This window comes from Schistocerca serialis, chromosome 3 (assembly GCF_023864345.2).
Source record: "Schistocerca serialis cubense isolate TAMUIC-IGC-003099 chromosome 3, iqSchSeri2.2, whole genome shotgun sequence".
Taxonomy (NCBI): Eukaryota; Metazoa; Arthropoda; class Insecta; order Orthoptera; family Acrididae; genus Schistocerca; species Schistocerca serialis.
The window spans coordinates 13,248,943-13,274,688 of NC_064640.1; the positions used below are offsets into that span (position 1 = coordinate 13,248,943).

The 25,746-nt window shown below is 41.4% G+C and overlaps 1 protein-coding gene across 1 annotated transcript in view; it reads left to right on the forward strand.

Annotated features, from left to right (window-relative positions):
• The window catches only part of LOC126469644 (homeobox protein SIX6-like), a gene marked incomplete at its 5' end in the record, with an annotated part of 185,666 nt that extends 162,450 nt beyond the window's left edge, over positions 1–23,216 (forward strand). Inside the window, 2 exons of the mRNA XM_050096768.1 lie at positions 10,926–11,043; positions 23,208–23,216. Coding sequence (XP_049952725.1) covers positions 10,926–11,043; positions 23,208–23,216 — 127 coding nt within the window. The remainder of the gene's footprint in view (positions 1–10,925; positions 11,044–23,207) is intronic.
• Between the last annotated feature and the right edge of the window lie 2,530 nt (positions 23,217–25,746).

The following is a 25,746-nucleotide window of genomic DNA, read 5'->3' on the forward strand; positions in this document are numbered from 1 at the left end:
CTACAATTTCCAACTTGAGCAGAAATTCACTATTCAATGTTTATCTGTGTCACTGTGATCGACGTATTAATCTTCTCCACTTTTCAGTACGTCGTATTTAATTGTGGGCATATGACAGTTTTAAGAAAGTAAATTACTTTCTACGATATCTAAGTTCACATATACAAAGCATTAATTGTTCTAGTTCTAACCTACGGATCTGAAACTTGGACCTAAAAAACAGAATGTAAGTTAAGAATGTTTGAACGCGAAATATTAAGGGAAATATTTGGATCCATGAGAGATAGCATTTACATTGATTCGAGAGTATTAGATAACGACGAAATTTATAAATTGTGCAAAGGACCAGATGTTGTATCAAAAATTAAAGCGAAAAACATTGCATTAGACACGGCGAGTCATCAGAGCACACCCAAACAGAATCATCTAGAGAGTGACTGAAGAGTTTCTCACTTTAATACAAACTCTTGGACGCCCATGTAAAATATACCTCGATATTTTTCAAGGTAATTTGGAAAAATTAAGGCAGAGTAAAGATAATTGTGAAGTCAGAGCAAAAGTGGTTCAATATTGTTCATTCTGCAACGAAGAGTCTTCACGTCTTGTAAAGTTTAATAATAATAATAATCATTATTATTATAACAGGAACAGTAAAGGATATTTGTTTCATTTATATTACTTCGCAGTAATTTTAGGAATAAGGAGATGCATGTGATGCGCTTTCAATGTGATGGGAACTGCATCCCCTTTCTAAAAATTGTGATTGAGATTTTTAAGGGTTGTTGTAAGCTCCGCTGACGGCCGCAGTAAATTCCTTCGATGAGGTATTATAAATTCCAGTCAATACCATATGTCTTCATAACCTCGAGATTTCCTGGTCTGTACTGTATTCTCTAACTTTACTTAAAAACTCAACGTAGCAAGTACTCGTCTTTCACCTTTACGAAATGGGATAGAGTTTAGGCACTGGCGCAGTCTTCTTATCACTGCTAAGTAGTCTCAGAATGGTTTTTGTTTGTTTGAACCCACAGCCAATTTACTTCTTTATTCTTGTCAGGGATAAGGCTGTTTCGGGTGCAGGGGGGATGTCACATTCTAGTTTCGCTGTCTTTTGGTACAGACAGATGTTTTCATAACGTCGAAGTACAACGTTTTAAAACAACCTTACTCTGTAATTCTTTTATCGTCGAACTTGATAAACATTTTACACTTTAATAAAATTATATCACAACTTCTCCTCTGTACACACAGAAAACTAGAATGCGACGTTCTTACCTTGTCTTCGAGACACTCGGGGCACACACATTACTGCTCAGTGCCTGTTGGCAACAGCATTCATCTTCCACTTATATCACTCACTGATGTGCAAGGTTAACCAGAAATTTCGCGAAATATTTACGTAAATCCTTATTACCACAGATTACCTCATTGAGCGCATTTTTACAGCAAATGTTGACATAAATTTTGGATAGCATCGTCAGTTGCGGAATTTTTGCAATGGGTGTTTGTTCAGCTGCGTAGGGACAAGTTGGATACCTTTTCACTCACGCATAACTTTTCTGATAAACCTCTGACACAGATTTCAGCGAATCCATAGTTTCTCCTGGCACTTCTTCCATCACGACAGTGTCAGGTGTCGTATACAGAATAAAACTTAGAATGTAGGAGTATCTACCTGAGATGTTTCACTGTCTAACCTCCATCAACAACAGCGGCGACGTTGATAGCGATCACCATAATATTATCCTCTTTCTCGATGGGCTGCAGTCTCTAGAACAAAACAAGGTAGACGTGAAAGTAGAAGACGCCCCACCTATCTACTATATTTACACGGCCGTAAGTTTGTTTTACTTTTTTCGACTGTAACCTCCTTTAACTCATGGATGATGATCACTTCATGTCAGAATTCTCATTTTCATCACATTTATAACATTTTTACAATAGACGAATTTGTGTAACAGTGAGGTTATTAAACTGAAAGCGAAATACTTGGTACTTGCAGTTACCACGTAGCTTTTTGCAACTATGCATACACAGGACGAAGTTAGGTCAACATATCAATATGTAGCAACCAGTAGTATCTCAAAATTTTACACTATTAAATCATAATTTTTGTTACTGTGCATTCTGATTAGTAAAATTGGAAATATGTGGTAAGTTCCTATGGGACCACCGGTCCCTAGGCTTACACACTACTTAATCTAACTTAAACTAGCTTACGCTAAGGACATCACACTCACCCAGGCCCGAGGAAGGATTCGAACCTCCGACCGACCGGGGGGAGGGGGGTGGGGGGAGGGGGAGCTGCGCGAACCGTGACAAGACGCCCAAGACCGCGCCTCATCTGAGTAGTAAGTCACCGATTCGATTGTCAATGTTTATTGACTGCCGTTGATTTCAGCACAGATTTGAGTTCTTCTTAAGGTAATACATTTTAAGAAACTTACACCTTGGACCTCAGATGAAGTTCTGGCGGTGTTATGCGGTTATAGAATAACTGAATTATTAGTACAATGTTGTGGCTTAAAACAAGTTATACCAACCACATCGATGATTTAAAGCACATCCTTTGCCGTCTTAATGAATTCAGGATTTATTCGCTTTGATGACCAATTTTTCTCAAGATTTCTTCGTAGACGGCAAAGCATCACATATCGGCAATGATGCATTAGTGTGCATAATAAAAACTTTACTAGTTGCAGAAGTTTAAAATCATTTCGTCTCAGTTTCAAAGGTAGACTGTTTTCATTAAATTTCATAATTCAGGGGCTGTCAATTTGCGACCTATTTGTTAGTGCTTAGGAAATTTTATGATTCTGTGAGGCACATTTCTGATGAGGTCATGAGACTCACAGATATTATAGCGTATTTGAACTTAAACTTAAATTCGACCTGGATGCCGGCAGTGCTGTTTAAAATGGCGTAAGTATAAGGTACCATAGACAGAAAATTTAAGTATCTTGAAAAAAAAAAAAAGATTAACAACTTTTGTGTGCCACATCCGAATGTAGTTACATTTCGAAGAACTCCATCCATATAGCACCCCAGCAAGCACAGTGACACAACTAGAAAATGTAATACTTGGGAAAACTCGACATACGGAATTAATTCTTTAAAACTTACATTACTATCTCTAAATTTCAGGTTAGTGTCGTTTGCGGTAAATTCCAATATATTTTCCCCGGCACGTTGGGACACTTCATACGTATTTTTCAGTGACATAAATTAAAGATGCCGGTTTTCGACTTGTACCACTTTTCTTGTCAGGGTGCGATATCATATACGCTATCTGATCAAAAGTATGCGGAAACATATTAGTGGACATTCGTACGGAGTGTGACCACTCTTCACCTTCGTTGATGACGTGAACTCTGCTTTGGACTTCCAATGATGTATTTGCGTGTCTGTGGAGGAAAGTCTGCCCATTCGCCCTCAAGAGCCGAAACCAAAAAAGGTCTGAAGCTAAATTGACGTTCTAACTCTTCCCAAAAGTATTCCGTAGGGTTCAGGTCAGACCATTTCAGGAATATTATTGTCCATTACTCATTGCCACACACATACCGCTTTATCACAGGGTGCATTGTCATGTTGACAACTGTTCCTCTACTGTACGCAGTGGATAATGCTGTAAAGTATGTTCGTATCCTTGCACATTTAGCGTTCCCTTAAACGCAATAGGCGAGCCACACTTTTGCCACAGGGACACCACCATACCACATCACCTCCTCCGTACTTCAGTGTTAGCAGGCCACGTTCTCCACGCATTCACCATACCCAAGTCCTTCCATCGCTCTGCAGCTGAACACAGCGCGATTCATCACTCCAAATCACTCGCTTCCAATCATCCACTGACCAACAGCGTCTGTGCACACAACACCACACGTCGCACGTCGCTTAGCACTGACTACAGAAACGCTTATGAGGAGCTGCTCGAGCATTCTAACCCTACTCTTTTCAACGCCCTACGCAGTCACTGTGCTACCTGGGCTACTGGCAACACTGGAACTCGCGAATGATTTCTTCCGCTGGTTTCATTTGATATTTTACAGCCAGCCTCTGTAAAGCTCGATTGTCCCTGTTCGTCAGTACATGAGATTTGCTGTTATTCCTTCGTGTTTCCGTTTCACACTCACATAACCAGTTTGGGCAATTTTATAAAGCGTTCTTGCAATGGAGAGTGAACAGCGATCAGTGTAAAATACTTTTAAAAAATTTAGTTAAACAGTCTTGATCGCAACAGACGTTTATTTTGGTTGGTAACCAGTTTTGGTCTATAATTTGGACCATCTTAGGGCCGTAGGAACTGCAACACAATAGTGATACACATTCAGAGGGATTTCTATAAAAAGAGATGATATCTTGTTTCCATCTCTTTTTATAGAAATCCCTCTGAGCATTTATTACTATTGCATTACGTGTCACGTGTTACTATCTGTTTTTATAGAAATTCCTCTGAATATGTATTAATATTGAATGCATTGCCTAAAGCCTGAACATAGTCTGAATTATAGACCGAAACTGGTTTCAAAACAAAATAAACATCTGTAGCGTTCGAGACTGTTTTATTAAAAAGAAATTAAAATTTTAGAAGCGTAGAAGTGTCCCTAATGGATTTGCTACTCAGGTACCGTCCAAGGACTAATCCACGTTCGAAGGCACTGAACTGTCCTCATCGACCCATTCTGCTGTCACTGCCTCTCTACTATCGAGAAAATACTTACTCTCACTTCCTTTCATACTGGCGGGTCCGCTTATCTGCAGGAAGTTAAGATTAGGATTTAATTTTTCATCGATAACGAGGTCATTAGAGATAAGAGTGCATGCCCGAATGGGGAAGGGAATCGTCCGTGCCCTTTCAGTCCGCAGCTCGTGGTCTAGTAGCTAGCGTTCCTGCCTCTGCATCACGGGGACCCGGGTTCGATTCCCGGCCGGATTGGGGATTTTCTCTGCCCGGGGACTGGGTATCTGTGTTGTCGTCATGATCGTCACTCGTGACAGTGAATGGATTGTACTGTGACAAAATTGGGACTTTGTATCGGCGCTCATGACCGCTCAGTTGAGCACCCCATAAATCAATCATCATCATCATCGTGCCTTTTCAAAGGAAAAAGTCCCGGAAGTGGCCTGAAGCGATATGGGGAAATCACGGAAAACGTAAATCTGAAGGACGGGTCGTGACTGGAAGAAACGCTGTCCTCCCCAATATGACTCCAGTGTCTCACCACTGCGCCACCCTGTTCTATGTCTCTGCAGCATCTTCTAGAACTAGCACCAGAAATTATTGTTCCAAAACCATTTTCTATTCTAAAAATACTATTCCCGTAAACTGAGTGTACAGAGAGAAATTCCGTATGACGTCAACGAATGGCTATTTGCAAGGAATACTATTTTTTAATTTTCAATCACATATGGCTGTGCACTATAAATGTAGCTGAAATAAGGCGTTTATTAATTTTAGGCTGAAGTTTTTCCGTTAAATGTTGTCTGTCTGAACACTTACCATTTCTTGTATTTCCTTAGGACAGTTCAAATGGTTCAAATGGCTGTGAGCACTATGGGACTTAACATCTGAAGTCATCAATCCCCTAGAACTTAGAGGTACTTAAACCTAACTAACCTAAGGACATCACACATATCCATGCCCGAGGCACGATCCGAACCTGCGACCATAGCAGTCGCGCAGTTCCGGACTGAAGCGCCTAGAACCGCTGGGGTACCGCGGCAGGCTAGGACAGTAGAGTATCGGTTACTTACCCTCGAAGTAAAATTATTATTTTCAGCCATTAACGTCAGAGTACTTTTTGTCTTTCCACTGTCTTTGGTGGGTATCACGTTCTGTGTAACTGATACAGCGTTATTGGCTTGCTTCGAATTTTCAGTAACGTAGCAGTCTCCGACTGATGACGGAGTGGAAGAAAGCTGCATTGTTCGGCGATTCCAGAGCCAGAAGTGGTCGGGGTTGGAGAGCGGCCTGTGTACACAGTGGCAGAGCAGGCCCCTATCAGCACGAAACAATGGCCTGGAAAAGTATCGCGTGGGAACGCTACCTGCCCCTGTTTGCCCGGGACGGACCGTCCCGCGCGGGCCCAAAATCGCGTTCCCTCCACTGACAACAAAAGAAGCGCACATGTGTAACAAAGCGATGTACAAATCCGGCCAGCGAGCCGCGCCGCTGCTATTAGAGACGTCAACACCGAGCTCACTGCATCCAAAAACCTTCTGTTTTACTTTCCCGTCCCTCCGTCAGTGAGTGAGCTGCCGCTGGAAGCACGGTCGGCACGATACGACTGAGGGATACAAACCACTGATCAGAATCTGGTATGCCTGATATACGCAACATAAAAGTAGTTACAGCTGTTCTCATAACATCACACTCGTTAGCTACGCCGTCTCCCAACCGAACTGTCACGTTTCAAGGCGGCTAAAACACTAATCATAATCATCATCATCATCATTCAGCTCAACATAGACTTCGGAAAACGCCACGGATCAGTATATCACCGTAACTGAGATGTCTTATCCACTTTTTCCGGCCGCTGTGGCCTAGCGGTTCTAGGCAATTCAGTCCGGAACCGCGCTGCTGCTACGGTCGTAGGTTGCAATCCTGCCTAGGGCATGGATGTGTGTGATGTCCTTAGGTTAGTTAGGTTTAAGTAGTTGTAAGTCTAGGGGACTGATGATCTCAGATGTTAAGTCAGATAGTGCTTAGAGCCATTTGAACCATCTTATCCACTTTTAGGCGGCTTCGCCAAGTCACAAAGAAACACACTTTCCAGTCTAACTTACGCCTCGGGCGGCGCTACAGATCAGTCTGTCACCACAAACTACTTTCCCAAAATGAAAAACAAGCAAAATAAATATTCTCAGTGTTCTGTTATATCTCGGTTTGCGCACGAATAACGTCACAAGCCACAACATCATTACGTAATTTTTATCTCATTGCAAATTTTGGAAATTTGTGGTAAGGTCTTATGGGACCAAACCGCTAAGGTCATCGGTGCCTAAGCTTACACACTACTTAATTTAACTTAAACTAACTTGCGCTAAAGACAACACGCACCCCCATGCCCGAGGGAGGACTCGAACCTCCGACGGGGGGAGCCGCATGGACCGTGACAAGGCGCCTTAAACCGCACGGCTACCTCGCGCGACTATCTTGTGGCAGATACGGACCTCATACATCAGCAAAATAATAATATACTGCGTGATTTACAATACTTGTTACAGGATTGTATGAGTTGTAGAAAGGACTAAGCAGACAAAGTTTTCACAAGGAACCGATGTCCGAAACTGTACCATTTGGAAGTAAAATAAAATTGAAGATCGGTTCGCGTTCAAATATTCCGCTTCTTGGTACTCAGCCAGAAGAGACATTGAGATGTACGTATGTGCCTTACAGGAACCCTTGTCATGCTCATGTTTCGAGTACTCGCCAGGTTCTCTTGTGCGTGACGAAGGGCGTCAAAGCCAAAGTGGAGAATGAGCCGCGATCGTGAACCACCACAGCAACGCTGCTAGTTGCTATACCAGTTTTCCGCAGCCGTTCTTGTACGCAGACGAAACTAGTATGTGATGTCATAATTACAACAGCGACTGACGCCGGCTCCATTCTCAGTTTGTATCCGTACCGTGAAGCGCTAGAATGGAAAGTGATTCGACCTTCAAACTTCTTTTGCATCCAAACGGTACATATCTGGGAGTGGGCTTGTTCAAATGGCTCTGCGCACTATGGGACTTAACATCTGAGGTCATCAGTCCCCTAGAACTTAGAACTACTGAAACCTAACTAACCTAAGGACATCACACACATCCATGCCCGAGGCAGGATTCGAACCTGCGCCGTAGCGGTCGCGCGGTTCCGGACTGTAGTGCCTAGATCCGCTTGGCCACCACGGCCGGCTGGGAGTGTGTTCCTCATGAAAAGTTTATCTACTACGTCCCCTCTACCACCCACAGAAACTTGTAACAGGCCGCGTCCGTTGCGTTTGCATTCGGAGGCAGCGGGGAAGCTGGTCGCAGGTCTGCGTTGCACTGTCAGGCTGATCTCTCTCCCGACAGCGAGTATCGTCTCGGGGTTAGCACTTAACGTTGTCGTTGTATTGCTCCCGCTGCATTCTGTCCTGTTCCTCTCCCTTAGTTAAGCACGTCACGTGACACGTGTGAAGTCGACACTCTTCACACCACACGTCCCTGTGTTAATGCACACTGGCTGGGAAACAAGTGTCACGCCGCTATCGCGGATCTTGTTTTACGCGGCCCGTTCACGTTTCGAAAACATATCACTACCCGCTTAATTTCTTTCAGACGATAAATGATCCACTTTCGTCCGTGCACCGACGCCAGCGCCAATTAGCAACGTGCAGCGAAACATCTCTAGAGTACGTATACATAGTGGGTGACTACAGGGCCGTAACGGCTGCATATTAGCCATTATGAAAATTTGTGTTCGGGTAATTGATCTTCTGTGTCCGATTTTTACGTTAGTGACAAAAAGAAAGGTGCATTAAAATCTAGCATGTTCCGTTTATTCTGAAAAGACATTTGACGAAATTATAATACGGATAATGCCACTACATATACTGGTATTTACCGAACCATATTAGTTTATTTCGGTCCTACAACTGATACTCCAAATGTTGCAGTTTCACTGTACCTTACAGGACTTCTCAGCAACAATATACAACTAATACTAAAAAATAATGCTGATTGGACGGTAATAGAAATACTTAATTGTTAGATGTTAGAATTGTACATTCTAGCATGCGATAGCCACTCGGGTCGTCATCCAGGGAGGAACGAGGGACAGAGTTTAGCATTCCGCGACTGTAGAAGTGATGAAATATTGAGAATATTATATTAATTTTTGTTCTTAACATCTGTCACGTTGGGAATTGTAACTCGTCCTTCTTTCAGGTGACCGGTATGATTTTCAGCACTTAAATTCCGTCGTTTATGGAAAGACCTCTTCTTTGTACCACCTCACTTAGTTCTGAATGTCGTTTGAGCAAGGGCGAGGCATGAGTGGTTTTCCCCCCAATCAACGACTTTTCCAAGTGTCAATAACGGAGTCATTTTCATTAAATTATCAGAGCTACGGAGATTCACCGCAATGAACCACGTAATGCTGTAGACCGTTACATAATTAATGTAAATACGAAATGAGTATTTTATACACAGCTTAAAGGAATTTACTTGATTAAAAATGTAGTTTATGAAGTATATAAAATCTGTGGAGTGCCATACATCAGAAAATTTTATGTCATTGCTAACCACGCTAAAGGGACTTTCCTGACATGCGTCTGTCTGAGAACAAAATTGGAAATACAGTGACTGAAAAAATCGCAGTATCCAAAAATAAGTGATGTAGAGTAGTGAAATTCCCGAAAAACATTTGTCTAGGTAGCATATATAAGCGATTAGCACTGCAAGATCACAGGTTAATGTAAGCGCGAAATAAGCCATTGGAAATGTGAAATGCTGTTACATTAGCAACCGGTTTAACAGCCAGAATGTTGAATGCAAGCATGCAAACGTGCATCCATTGTGCTGTACAAGTGGCGGGTGTCAGTTTATGGTTGCACTTGGTCGGTCAGTACAGGGACGGTTAATGCTGGTTGTGGATGGTGTCCCATATGTACTCGATTGGAGACAGATCTGCTGATCAAACAGGCCAAGGCAACATGTCGATACTCTGTAGAGCATGTTGGGTTACAAAAGCGGTATGTGGGCGAGCGTTATTTTGTTGGAAAACACATCCTGGAAGGTTGTTCGTGAATGGCAGCAGCACAGCTCGAATCACCAGATTGACGTACAAATTTGTAGTCAGTGTGCACGGGATGACGACGAGAGTGCTCCTGATGTCGCACTCCAGACGATAACTGCAGTTGTAGATCCAATGCGTGTATCACGCAGATAGGACGGTTGCAGACGCCCAGCTGGCCTCCTCCTAATCAACACACAGTCATCACTGGCACTCAGACGGAACCAAGAAAACACAACAGACCTTCACTCTGTTCTCCAATGAGATTTCGCTTGACGCCACTGAAGTCGTAAATGGCGGTGGTTTTTGGGTCAGTGGAATGAACGCTACAGGGCGTCTACCTCCTCGAAGTAACAGATTTGTAACAATTTGGACTGTCACTGCGATGTCAATTGCTGCTGCAGATACAGGACGATATGAGGAACGCAGTGGTCCTTCCTCTCGCTAGTGCCAGGTGGCTGCCCGGGCCCGATCTTCTCGCGACCGTACATTCTCGCAACCACCGCTGCCAGCAACCTGTACAGTGGCTACATTTCTGCCAAGCAATATCGGAGAAGGAACATCCAGCTTCTCGTACCCACGATCACGTTCAAACTCAGTCAAGTGTCGATAACGGCGCCTTTGTCGCCTTCAAGTCATTCTTGACAAACATCAACTCACCACGTCCGATTTCAAAGGTAACTAACGCTCGCGACCGTTACAGCTCGGATTTAAAGCAAAACTGATTTGCATTCTCATAATAGCGCAACTACCGCCACTACTATGCGACTAGCGCGAAATTTGAATGGATCTCATCTTCCAGTTGCAGGAACACGCCTACCATCTTTCGTGTATGTCACACAACTCCTTCTCGGTGTTGTCATTTCTCTGTCCGCCAGTGTAGAAGAACGCATCGGGTTTAATTATATTTACATTTCTAGGTTGCCGCCGAGTGACGGGCTAGTTCCCGAACACCGGTCGAAGAATAAATATTTTATGTGCAGGTTAAATGTATTTCCTAAAAGTATACGAAATCTGCGAGTTGCTAAACGAGCGAAATGTTCGTATAGATTTTTTGTCGAATTCCTGTCTGTTTCCTTCCATATAACTCGTTATCCCGTATTAAATTTACAATCCATTGTTGTGGTATTAGTGTAATGCAGTGTAGTGTGTCGGCGTGTTGCAGAATGCAGCAGCAGCAGCTGGCGGCGCAGCTGTCGTCTGCGCACGCGCACGCGCACGCGCACGCGCACGGCGGCGGCCACGTCCCCGCGCACGGAGCGGCCCGCCGCTCGTCCGCCCCCGCGCGCGCCGACAGCCCGGCCGCCGCCTCCACGTCGTCCGACTCGAGCATCTCACTGGGCACGCACTCGCCGCCGCCGCCGCCGCCGCTGCACCGGCCCTTCTCGCCGCCGCCCCCGCCGCCCCCGCGGCTGCCGCTCGCGTGATCGCGCGGCCCCCGCCGCCCCCGCCGCCGCCGCCACCGCCGCCGCCGCCGCCGCCGCACCGCCACCTCCCTCTGGGCCGCCGCTCGGCTTTCCTTTCCCGCCCGGTAGATGCGGCGGGAGCAGCCGCCACACCTGCCCGCGCGAAAGCGGCCATTCCGCCTGTCGACCGCGGTTCCGTTCGCGTACGGGTGGACACGAGCTCGAGATTCCGTTGCACATTTCAACAAACTCGTCACTTCTACAGGTTTTTACGCCTCTATTCCTCGCAGTCACCGTTCTACTCGTCCGAAGACCAATTTTCGTCCTTACTTCTGCCAGTTGTTTGAGACCGACCACTGTCGATACCCCGACGGAAGAGCTCGTACTGCTAACTCGCTGTCGGGCTTTTGCCTCCGGTGGGTACGAAGCACAGCACAGTGGAGAACACCTAAAGTTTCGTATCTCGCTTATTCTGAGTTAGAAACCGCGAGCTGAGGGACGTGCTTTCTGTGATGTACGCGCACTGTGAAGGTAGATTTTCTTTTCCGCGTGTCTGAATTCAGCGCATTACCTCTGCGACGATGCCGACGCGGGTATCTTCCGGAACGGTCTGACGCCTGTAATTCCTAGAACACCATTTCCATACCGAATCACACAGGCTCTTCGCGTTGACGGAAGCAGTGCTACGTAATAGTCTGTCGAGCACAACAGAACTCAGTTATTGCTCCGTCCGCGACACGTGTACGGAACTGCGATCTAGCTTTCTGTTTCAGTTTAGCCCGACAATTCTGACATCGGTTCCCTAAATCGGCTCACCAAATGAAACTCGAGGCGAGACAGGAAACCGTGGGCATAAATGTAAATTCCTTCTTTTCGTATACGACTTTTGTAGAAAATCTGAAGCATCGATATCAGAGTTCATCCGTGGCAAATATTACGTACAAAGCTATTCTGAAACAAAAAGAGCTCATCATTATCATTAATGCTGTGTGTAAACGACGTCTTTTACGAGACCGATGAACTAGTCAAATTCTATCTTTAAAATTTCACTGGTACGGTGACGAGGATGCTGCTCGATTCCGAATTGTCAAATGGCACTTCTCTCACACGAATCGTACATCTGTTTGTCCGGTTGGATTTCGTCACACTAACTTCGTTCTTTACTCGGAAGACTGGAGACTGCTCGGACAGTCTCCTTCCACCTTCCAAACGGCGCAGGAAAACTACCCCTTGAGCTCAGTGAGACGATATCGTCAATGCTAAATCTATAACAATAAAGAAAAAGTACTAACAAACTATCTAATTTTTAAGTGTAGAGTAGAATTTTCTGTTCAATTTGTGCATTGTCGAGAATCACGAACGCATTATTCGGTTTTCAGTCATGTTTGGTAGAACATGTCGGAAGTAAAACAGAAAATATGGGCAGAAAACCCCAGTTCTATGTGCAATAGGCATACTGTGTCAGTTGGTAGCTGCAGCTATCTTTTTCGGTAGAATATGCCGATTCAGGGGAGGAGCTTGTTAACTGGGCGTGTGTCGGATACGTGTGTCTGTGTATGAAACGTTCCATCATCAGTTTGTCTAATCAATCATGAAACGAATCATTGTACTGATCAAATCTTGCAATGAGTGGTTGGACTGCATGTGTAAATAAGAATTATAGATAATAGCTATATAGCTTATAGGTATTGCTATGTGCTTGGAAATTAAGGAAACAGCGATTCTTGCTGTAACATTAAATCCAGTCTTTGAAATACTGGCGCATATCTTTCCGCAATATTTAGATAATTTCTGTTAGTTTGTAATTAAATCACAATGGGTTTGATACTCTCTGTACAGCGTGCGTACAACAAAATAGAGGCATGGATAATCGCAAAAGAAAGTATTGGGCTCTAAATACTGTATGGTTTGCCAAAGTTTGTACTAATACTTCAGAAATTAACGTAAAAAGTCTTTTGTAGATAAAGAAGTATTAAAAATGCTTTAGTTTCACTGTGACTCAGAATCTGCACACGTAATAATTTTCTACTTCAGAAGCAAAAGCAAGACGCTGCATACGAAACGTGTCGGTTTCACCGTCAATAGTTTTATTGTTGTTTTGTTATAGCTTATTTTTCTTTTCTGAGGATGTAATATATTCGATACACTTCTTTTTCCTTTCTGCGAACGTGTGGTCTGACAAACATCTATCTATTCTGTTACATTTGTATAGCTTGGCTTATATCAACTTGTGTCTATAACTCTATTATTGAGTATAAATAAATCCGAGAATATGAATTCCTTTACTGCAAATTGTACTTTACAAAAACATACACCTTGAATAGTTAAGTATGCAGTGAGCATTATATGTAAATGAACGCTAAATTGAACTGTTAGAGTATTTTATAATTTATCCAGAATTTTCTTCACTCGTTCATAGATTGTATACCACGTGACAATTTTGATTGCTTAAAATGAAGCATACAAAACTGGAACTAGGGATGTAATTATGAGATATTTAAAACTATTGTCATTTATTGTAAACTTACGTCAGAGATTATAATAATGCGATAATGGTGAAGTAAAAGCTCTCCATGTACAATTGAAACATACTATGTGTTTATTTTCTGAACCCTTTCATAATTTATTTTCTAAATTAATATTGCAATACCAAGGAAGGGGACAGAAAGATACCGGGTGATAAAAAAGTCAGCATTAATTTGAAAACTTAATAAACCACGGAATAATGTAGATAGAGAGGTAAAAATTGACACACATGCTTGGAATGACACGGGGTTTTATTAGAACAAAAAAAAAAACCAAAGTTCACAAAATGTCCGGCAGATGGCGCTGGACAGCAAAACGTCAGTGACTGCGCATGACACTCGTGTATAAAAGGAGCTGTAATGATAGAATCAGATGCGCCAGCAGTCGCAGCATGTTGACGTTACCTCAAAAGGCGCTTTTAGTGAAGCTGTATTATCAGAATGGGGAATGTGCTAATTCAACGTTACGATCCTATCGCCATAGGAAGGGGATTTGAACGAGTAAAGGTCCGTTGACAAATGCAGCTGTGGCGAGAATGATTTAGAAGTTCGAAGCCACGGGTTGTTTAGACGATAGACGCCGTAGTGGCCGTCCGAGCACAAGGCGTAACGCTACTGAGACAGTTCAGGAAGAAATGGAGACTGTAGCGGGTTCGTCTATGCACAGGGAAGTCAGCGCTCGTGCAGTCGCACGTCGCACCGGCATTCCATACACTACTGTTTGGTTGCCACTTAGGCGTACCCTCCGATGCTATCCGTACAAAATCAATTGGCATCATGAACTGTTACCTGGCGATTTAGTGAAGTGGAGGGCATTTGCGGTGTGGGTGTTTCAGAAGATGGCGGAAGATGACGATTGTTTGAGTAACGTGTTGTGGACCGACGAAGCTCATTTCCCACTACGAGGGTCTGTCAGCGTCCACAACTGCAGAATTTGGGCTACCGAAAATCCTAGAACTGTCGTGGAAACACCATTGCACGACGAGAAAGTCACGATATGGGTTGGATTTACCGCATCTACCGTTATCGGGCCTTTTCTCTTCGAGGAAATGCGTGATTCTGATTTTGTAACTGCTACCGTGACGGGTGAGAGGTACACCGATATGTTACAGAATCGCATCATCCCCAGCCTGGCTGATAAACACCTGCTGGAACGTACGATGTTTACGCAGGATGGCGCTCCACCCCATATTGCTAGACGCGTGAAAGGTCTCTTGCTCGTGTCGTTTGGTGATGATCGTGTGCTCAGACGCCACTTTCGCCATGCTTGGCCTCCCAGGTCCCCAGACCTCAGTCCGTGCGATTATTGGCTTTGGGGTTACCTGAAGTCGCAAGTGTATCGTGATCGAGCGACATCTCTAGGGATGCTGAAAGATAACATCCGACGCCAATGCCTCACAATAACCCCGGACATGCTTTACAGTGCTGTTCACATTATTTCTCGACTACAGCTATTGTTGAGGAATGATGGTGGACATATTGAGCATGTCCTGTGAAGAACATCATCTTTGCTTTGTCTTACTTTGTTATGCTAATTATTGTTATTCTGATCAGATGAAGCGCCATCTGTCGGACATTTTTTTGAACTTTTGTATTTTTTTGGTTCTAATAAAACCCCATGTCATTCCAAGCATGTGTGTCAATTTTTACCTCTCTATCTACATTTTCCGTGATTTACTCAGTTTTCAAATTTATACTGACTTTTTGATCACCCGGTACTTAGTGCCCACCTTTAGAAAATATTGTAGTCTAACTAGTTACCATATATTTTAAGATTTTCAAAAACTTTTTTTATTGTTTTAATGAATTCTTCTGCCAGATTCCATAAATATTTTAAATTTTTTAGTTAAACTTAAATAAAAAATTTAAGTCTTGGTAGCAGACGTCACTTTCTGCAATGGGCGTCATATTCAATATTTTCTCATTCAGGACTTTACTTACACATGAATATCTCCTTAAAAAAGAAGTTTTGAGTTAAAGTCAGCAACAATTAATGAAATCTGCGCTTTTTTAATTTTTTTAGAGTGGGCATAAGGAACCCTCTCCCCAGTGGCAGTACACGTTATTGACAGTACGTTGATATTGCTCAGAGGTTAAAAGATACTTCTAGGATCTGGACCAGACTTAAGCATCAGTGTGCTTTTAAAAAGTACGTTTTTAATGTAAGTGAACAACAATTAAAGAAATTTGTTTCTTCTTTAAAATTTTTTCAGGCTGAGCATAAAGTGACCCTCCCCCCCCCCAATCCCTTTCATGTGCATTATGAAAAATACGTTGGTACTGCTAGGGTTAATATTCGCAATATGTGACCCTCGGTGTATGCACTACGAAGAAAGTGATTTCTGAAAACTACGCAGAAGACAGCTCATTCGCCTAGCAAATGGAAAAGGTAAGCTTTTAAAACCAGACAGCTGAGAAGAAAGGAAAAAAGGTACCATAAATTAAAACTTCAGCTGACACATGAGCACGTATACACAGTAATCAACTGAAAATTTTGCCGACAATAAAGAATTAATTTCGATTTATTGTATTTTTTGATACGCAATATTGCCATCAGGAAATATCGTTGTGGTTGTACTATTCACGAAGATCGTGAACGATTAGTCAACAAAGGTGGATTCCTATCGACCTAAAGCAGGTTAAACAAAAAGAAATTTTACTCATTCAATCAAAATATATGTTTCACTGAGATTCTGTGGCGCTTCAGTACGACAGCATATCAACTATGGCTTCGGATTGGTAACGTATAGAAGTGTACATCTCATTTTCTTTGGGCACTGTGTAGATTTTCGATACGCTGTCTGAAGTACACGTAACAATTCATTAATAAAAAGTAATTACGTTTACGTCTTTAAAAGAAAAAAAGATACGCTTTATCGTCATATGAATTCAGGCGATGTAATAAATCCACCGAATGAAGCAATTAGCATTGTAGTATTCAGACCCCTGATCGCAAGAAAGTGTAATTCGCCAACGGTGGAAGTTCCTTACAAATCTTCCCTCCTACTAACTCTTCAAACTGGAACGCGTACGACATTGGATCAGCGGGCGATGCAGAGAAGATTGTGGAATGCTCTACGGGTTTATTTGGTCGGCGTGAGAGCGTCACACAGATTCTCACGGAGCTCGTCGGACACATTGACATCACGGGGAGAACACCTGCTCCTCTAAAGCGAGACAAGACAAGTATTGTTTTCGCTCACACAGATCTCTCTTAGAGATCAAAACTGAGGCTTGTACGGTAGGTATCAACAACCGCTGTTCGCACGCAGCATAGGTGAACGTAACAACGAGGGATGAAATTGGACCCCACACAACATACAATGGTTTGCAGAGCACAGCCATTTATGCAATACGTAGACACAAAAATGAGGAACTGTCTGGTGTGTTGCAGCTAGGGCTAAAACATGATTCATTCGGAGTGAGTTGCAGAAACTCTGGCAACTGTACATCATTAGCGTCGGACCGCCACTGTTGCTATGCAAAAGCTTAGAGATATTTGAAAAGAGATGATAGCCATTAACACAATATCTTCAAACCAATTAATACAACTCATGCCAGATAGAAAAAAAACCTCAAAGTATTCTGTAGGAAATCCATTTTTAGTAATATTTTATCTTTAAAACGCCATAGTCGTATTTAAAACACAGGTTAGTCTAACAAGTGTGTTATTAAGTAAAGAAATATTTTCGAGCCTCTTAATCTGTGAAGGCAAATAAGGTGGCTAGAATCAATATCAATAGAGATCAACAACATTTACTATTAAATACTAATTTCCGTTTAGTTCCTGTTTATTCTGGTCATTAAGAAGATTCCGGGACTCAGAAGTAAAGTTGATGAACTACTCATTTGTACTGATGAAATGAATTCATCTAAGCAAATTGACATAATCTGCCTCTCTGAACATCAAGTGACCACTGGTATAGATATGTTAGACATTTCAGGATTTAAGCCAGCTTCCTACTTCTGCAGAGTAGATATGGATGGAGGAGGGGTTGCCACATTTATTAAAAACTGCCATAAATTCAAGAACATTGACATTAATAAATTCTGTTTAGAGCAGCATCTAGAAGCATGTGCAACAGAAGTAGAGTTCCATAACAGATCCTATATAATAGTAACTATTTACCGAGCACCTGCAGGAAATTATAATCTATTCATAAATCATCTAGAAGCTCTTTTGGGTTATTTAACAGGAAGAAACAAAGAAAATTTGATTGCTGGTGACTTTAATATAGATTTTCTAATGCAATATTCCAGTAAACATTTACTGCAGTTAGTAATGTTGTCTTTCAATCTAATTCACACTGTAAACTTTCCAACTAGGATCACTAAATCCTCAAGGATGACATCGGAAGTTCACTGAGGCTTTTTGCAGATGATGCTGTGATGTATCGAGAGGTTGTAACAATGGAAAATTGTACTGAAATGCAGGAGGATCTGCAGCGAATTGACGCATGGTGCATGGATTGGCAATTCAATCTCAATGTAGACAAGTGTAATGTGCTGCGAATACATAGAAACAGAGATCCCTTATCATTTAGCTACAATATAGCAGGTCAGCAACTGGAAGCAGTGGAATGATCATATAAAGTTGATCGTCGGTAAAGCAGATGCCAGACTGAGATTCATTGGAAGAATCCTAAGGAAATGCAATCCGAAAACAAAGGAAGTAGGTTACAGTACGCTTGCTCGCCCACTGCTTGAATACTGTTCAGCAGTGTGGGATCCGTACCAGATAGGGTTGATAGAAGAGATAGAGAAGATCCAGCGGAGAGCAGCGCGCTTCGTTACAGGATCATTTAGTAATCGCGAAAGCGTTACGGAGATGATAGATAAACTCCAGTGGAAGACTCTGCAGGAGAGACGCTCAGTAGCTCGGTACGGGCTTTTGTTAAAGTTTCGAGAACATACCTTCACCGAAGAGTCAAGCAGTATATTGCTCCCTCCTACGTATATCTCGCGAAGAGACCAAGAGGATAAAATCAGAGAGATTAGAGCCCACACAGAAGCATACCGACAATCTTTCTTTCCACGAACAATACGAGACTGGAATAGAAGGGAGAACCGATAGAGGTACTCAGGGTATCCTCCGCCACACACCGTCAGGTGGCTTGCGGAGTATGGATGTAGATGTAGATGTAGAAGGACAGCCATTGATGACATTTTTATAGACAAATCAAATGAACAAAATCATATCATAAAACCTGTAATAAATGAACTATCAGATCATGACATGCAGCTCCTTGTTTTCGATGTAAATTCTAAGCAGATTATCAAGACTGCTAAATCTGAGTACAAGAGAGTAGTCAGTCAACCAAAAACTGAGTGTTTTAGAAAACTGCAGAAAGATATGAACTGGAAAGATGTTTATAGTGCTCATGACATGAATGAACAACATAACACATTCATGAGCAATGTCAGTACCATGTTTGAAAACTTTTTTCCTCTAAAAGTTACTCAAATTAAACATAAGTCTATAATTAAACCATGGATTACACAAGGAATAAAGATTTCCTGTAAGACAAAAAGGAAAATGTATCTGGCGACCAAGAGTAGCTCCAATGCTGATGATTTAGCTAAATACAAGGAATACTGTAAAATATTTTTAAAAAAGTAATTCAGGCATCTAAACAAATGCACTACCAGAAGAAGATAGCAATGTCAGGGAACAAAATAAAAACAATATGGGATATAGTGAAAGAGGAGACTGGTAGAACCAGAAAGGAACAGGAGCAAATAGCATTAACGGTAGATGACACATAAGTAATCGATGGGCATAGTGTGGCAAATCTGTTTAACAAGTACTTTATATCCGTTACTGATAAAATGGGATTGTCAGGATCAGTAAATAAGGCCCTTGAATATCTTAAACTAGCCTTTACAAATAGCTTCAGGTACATGAATATATCACTCACTTCACCAAAAGAAATAAATTCATAATAAAATCTTTAAAAACAAAGCATTCTAATGGTTATGATGAAATATGAACAAAGTTTATTAAGGCATGTTCTAGTGAGTTTAGTACTATTCTAAGTTACTTGTCTAACCAGTCAATTATAACTGGGACATTTCCTGACTGGCTAAAATATGCAGATGTTAAGCCTCTATTCAAGAAAGGGGATAAAGAGATACCATCAAACTACAGACCGATTTCACTTTTGCCAGCATTTTCAAAAATTTTAGAAAAAGTAATGTACAGGCAGCTTCTCAACCACCTGGCCACAAATAACATATTATCAAGAACACAGTTTGGATTTCTGAAGGGTTCTGATATCGAGAAGGCTATTTACACCTACAGTGAAAATGTACTTAATTCATTAAATAACAAATTACAAGCACCAGGTATTTTCTGTGATTTGTCAAAGGCATTTGATTGTGTGAACCACAACATCCTTTTAAATAAATTAGAATTCTATGGTGTCGCAGGCAGTGCTGCAAAATGGTTCAAGTCATACCTCGCTGACAAGAAACAAAAGGTGTCAGTGCAAGAGACATTGTCAGAATGGGAAGAAATTACATGTGGTGTCCCACAAGGATCCATCTTAGGGCCATTGCTTTTTCTTGTGTAAATTAATGATCTCTCATCAGTTACACTGCCAGAAGCAGAGTTCGTTTTGTTTTCAGATGACACAAGTATTGCAATAAATAGTACGTTGACCGTAGTTCTAGAAAGATCTGCTAATGATATTTTCATGGATATTAATAAATGGTTTAAAGCCAACTCACTGACATTAAACTTCGAAAAGACTTACTATATGCAATTTAGAACCTGTAAGAGGTTTCCATCCAGCATATGCATAAAGTATGAAGAAGAGCAGGTAGAAGAGGTTGACAGTCTTAAATTCCTGGGCTTACAACTTGATATTAAATTTAGTTGGGAGTAGCACATCACAGAACTGCAGAAACGCCTTAACATTTCTGTATTTGCAATTCGAGTGTTAGCTGACATAGGCGACATAAAAATGAAAAAGCTTGCATACTTTGCCTACTTTCATTCCATAATGTCATATGTTATAATATTTTGGGGTAACTCTTCAAGTCAACAAAAGTTTTCAGAGTCCAAAACCGTGTAATACGTATTATTTGTGGGGTAAATTCACAGACGTCCTGTAGAAACCTCTTCAAAGAACTGGGTATACTAGCTACTGCCTCTCAGTATATTTACTCCTTAATGAAATTTGTCCTAAATAATATATCTCTTTTTCCAACAAACAGCTCAGTTCATACATACAATGCCAGGAACAAAAATGATCTGCACAAGGACTTAAAAGCACTTACCTTAGTTCAAAAAGGGCTCCACTACTCAGGAACACTCATCTTCAATAATTTGCCAGCAAACATAAAAAATTTAGTTACAAATAAAGATCACTTTAAAAGTAGCCTGAGAGACTTACTAGTGGCCAACTCCTTCTACGCCACTGCCGAATTTTTTAATAGAAACAAATGATGTATTGTATATATTCATACCATTAGTATTGCTATTTCAGCTTTAAAAAAATGACATGTTCCACATCCATGAGGATCTCCTCAGCACGAATCTATGAAACGAAAAGCTAATCTAATCTAATCTAATCTATGTGAGAGCTAATAATGTTGAACAGGAAATGGCAAGTATACACATTAGTTAGAAAAGCCCATCGATGAGTGCGAAATGACGTAATATTCTGAGTAAAATTCCTATGGCTAAATCTTCTGTATATTTGATGTTTGTCATTTGTAAAACCCTGATGAATCACCAAAGAACACATTTCCGCATGAAACAGCAGAATACTTCAGACATTCTAATCTCAATAGTCGTACTTACTGGTCGTTGGTGTTTGTCACGCGTAAACCTTTGATGAATCATCATGAAATACATTTCCCCAAGAAACAGCAGAGTACTTCACACATTCTAATCGTAACAGTCGTACTTTACTGGTACACTGATTATCCGGCTAAATGCGGCCCCGAGACTACTCGGATAATCGGAGGATACGGGTAACACAAAATGACCCTGCTTTTTCCCCGAAGCTGCAATTAACTGTGCTTACAAAACATTCTACATTACACGTTTGAAAGTACATTGCTTTATTCACGCATTGTTCATCGGAAACTACAAACTTGTTTACAAAATTACACATACAACACATTGTACTTCGTACGACTTGCTTTCGCTTAACTTTTGCGAAACAATTGTCCAGTTTTTTTCTGTTTCCGTTCTGCATTCTCTTTTCTCCTCACTACGGTCTTCATTTTCCAGAGAGTCAAAATATCGGTATACTCAAAGGAATTTTCTCCAGAACACTCCAATAACAGATAAATGAACTTCCGTGTTTCGGTGTGCTCAGCAATGGGTTAATCCATCGCCTTGTCTTCGGTCTCTTCCTCTACCGAACACACTTCGTTCACTACGCCCGCATCACCTAGCGGCTCACGTCCCGATTCGTAGGCATTGCCATTTAACCACTCGCAGATGTTTTCATTACGTAATACTATAATCCAGTACTTCATGTTTCGTTTTTTTTTTTCGCAAACTGCCGAACTATGCACGAATAATCCGGAACTTCCTGTATTTGCAGTTAATATACTATTCTAAAAACATTAAAACACTTAATCTAAGGCCGGCCGAAGTGGCCGTGCGGTTAAAGGCGCTGCAGTCTGGAACCGCGAGACCGCTACGGTCGCAGGTTCGAATCCTGCCTCGGGCATGGATGTTTGTGATGTCCTTAGGTTAGTTAGGTTTAACTAGTTCTAAGTTCTAGGGGACTAATGACCTCAGCAGTTGAGTCCCATAGTGCTCAGAGCCATTTGAACCATTTTTGAACTTAATCTAACGAAAACTGATTTAGAAAAAAATAATGTTATTGAGCTTGGTGTTACTTACATAAAAGCATAGAGAATTTTCAAAAAATTACCTATGTCTCGTCGTTTTATTGTTTCCAGAAGATAACGACAGTTTACATAGTAGTATTTCAGGTCTGAGAAACACATTTCTGCTAAATTGTTTACGTGAAGAGTCTTTGTACGACAATAAGTAAAATAGTAACTGTTACTTGCAGGAATAATAATATATACGTAATACGGAAGAAAAATGTTGTCCCCTTTACATGGCATTTTGGAATTAAGACATTGCTTCTACCACTTTCAAGATGAGTGTTTTTCCTAACTTTAGATATTCATTTTGTTAGTGGTTTTAAATGTTTCTTGCACATATGTGCGTTTTAAGAGGTATGATTTTCTATGTTCATAAATTTTAAAATTATCATTTCAATCGATGCGTTGTATTACTGTGTAGCGTACAGTTACAATGTCGGCACAAGGTTCACAAATTTAAATCCTCGTCTGTAATCTCGTTAGAAAAAGATGCTTTGGGCGTAATAGTCATCAGGATTATCGGAAATGGAGCAGCTCTTTTCTTTTTTGGGTTTTGATTTCCAACTGTCATAGCTCATTTGTGTTGTACTGAGGAGTGTCCCAACATACTTTGCTTCGCATAGATTCTTAATGATTTTCGTTATTGTCAATTGTCTGCAGATGAGCTAGCAGCAATACGCGATACTGCATAATTTTGGTAAATGCCGCGTTCTCCTATATCCCACATTGCTAGTCGTCCGTCCGTACGTAGTTTACTTACGGAAAGAAAATGATTTCCCTAGCGGAAAGCTTTTTGTATCTGAACGTAAATAACAGTGTAATATCTAGAAAGAACGTAGACCAGAAATCCGAGTGATGTTAGATCCTGTTAATATTGTGCAATGACAAGGAATATTTCAGTCGCGAGACATGATATGAGAGTATAACTTCCTAGCACATCAATCTCCAGCAAGGGTAATTTGTCAAGTAGACACGTCGACCGCGCCAAATAGCGTCTCACAAAAACACCCGTAGGTGTTTGATTAATTGTGAAGCGGGCTGCCCGGGATGGCTTTCTGGGAGCGCACAAAAACAATGCCACGCTGAGATGGCTTGATCGTCATCTAGATAGCGGCCGCTTCCGTCTCTAGCCGCATACTCACAAACATAATAATGTAATTATTAATACGATGTCACATCTCGCATTTATCTGGAATTGTCTCAGCGCATTTGTTACGCATTAAGCGTTATTTTTCTCTCTTTTTCGTGGAGGTTCGTACCTTATACGACTAATAACTGCCACCGTGTTGCCAACGAGGAAGAAATGCTTTGCATCCTTTACATTAGATTTTCTTTAGCTGCTCGTCTCGGGTTATTCCCCGAAAGAGTAATAAAATGGTAGCTTATCTCTATGGATTCAATACTATAGAATAGTGTATTATGTAAAACGAAATGCTAACTCCTAGGAAATTTCGAAGTATTTCTCGATATTCCTTCTCGTGTACATATCATTTAGAATATTAAAAGAGCGAAACTCTTTCGACACCACAATTCTCTTTTCATGTGGTAGGAAGTTGAAGATTATTGAGGTATTTCTACCAGATTTAGAAAAAAATTTGTCGAAAGTGGAAGGGCGGCTTAGAACGTGAACGAACAATCGTCTTCAAATGGTATCAGAAATTTCTATTGATCGACAACACTCTTACGATTAGGTACTAAGATTTGAGGAACAATAATTTTCACGACATTGTGAATACAGATCAAATTCGTTTCCTTGCAGACTGATTACTACAAACTGTAGAACAACCGTACTCTTCCCCTTCTCGCCCTTCCGTCTCAACATAATATTCACACTTTTAAACAATCATCTTCTAGTCTTGCTTCACGTTTCATCCCAGTATTTCATCTTCAGAAAAATTTACGAGGAACTTTCGTGTCTCAGTACATGTCCTTAATGATTTAACTTCCTCCTGACCCTCACTTCTTAAAATTTTCAACTTAATAATGCTCTGAATCGGATATCTTCTACTAAATCGACCGTTTTGGATCCTCTTAAATTTGATCCGAATGTATAACGCGGACTTGAGTAAAATAGAAAGTTCTAGGAGAGGGCAACCAAAAACCTACGTTGTCTCTCCGCTGAGATTCTTGATTACCAGATTGAACTGAATTTGCCTATTAAGTGTACCGTGGCTATTTTGTGTAAGGCTACTAAATTTTCAGAATGGACAGACAAGTCAGTGAGAACCGCGCAAAAGAGCTCTATTTTTATATCTATATTTATACTCCACAAGCTGCCGAATGGAGTGTGTAGCGGGGGGTACTTTCTGCACCACTGTCGCCGTCCCCATCTCGTGTTCCAGTCACCAATGGGTCGCAAGAAGAACGATTGCAGGAGAGTTTGAGTGTGAGCTTGAATTTCTCTCATTTCGCCTTCCTGATCTCCTCGCGAGATGTACGTAGGAGGAAGTAATGCGTTTGCTAACTCCTCTAGGAACGTACGCTCTCGGAACTTTTACACTAACAGGGGGAGACCGCCAATTGTGAAATTCAGATTCGATCCATACTGCGCATAATAAAAGCTCATGGCCAGAGGTGTAATGTGGCAAAGCACCAAGATGCACTTCTCAGCCGTTGTCGAGAAAATCGAGTTAAAAGAAACCGTTGCGGTGAAATACTCTCTACGATTATTGATTTTCTACAGCGTCGTGGCGCAGCGGCAAGCGCTCGGGTTCGTAATCCGAAGGTCGCTGGATCGAATCTCGCGCCATGGAACTTTTTTTTTTTAGTATTTGTTTTTTTGTAGTTCAAATATATATATATATATTATTCCCGGCAAGTAGTTGCAACAATTATGCATATAATAAGTTGTTGAAAGTCGTTTGTTGTGGAAAAACTGGCGACTTCGAACATCATTATGTTTTCCGCAAACAAAGTTGTATTTCACAAATGTTATTAATCGTCTTCATAATGTTTACCACGTATAGTTAACGGAAGACGTAGAAACGATACTCCGAAACGAATACGTATAGTGTAAGTCAAACGTTCGAATTACAATAGAATTTTTAATCGAGCGAAACCGTGACATCAACTCCAGAGACAATTGTATAAAAATCCAATCCATCGTCCACCACCAATTGTCTTCTCCGATTTTTGCCGATATTATACGATACGCGTGGTATCCATCAAACCTGACGAACGATAGAACAATTTTTCAGAA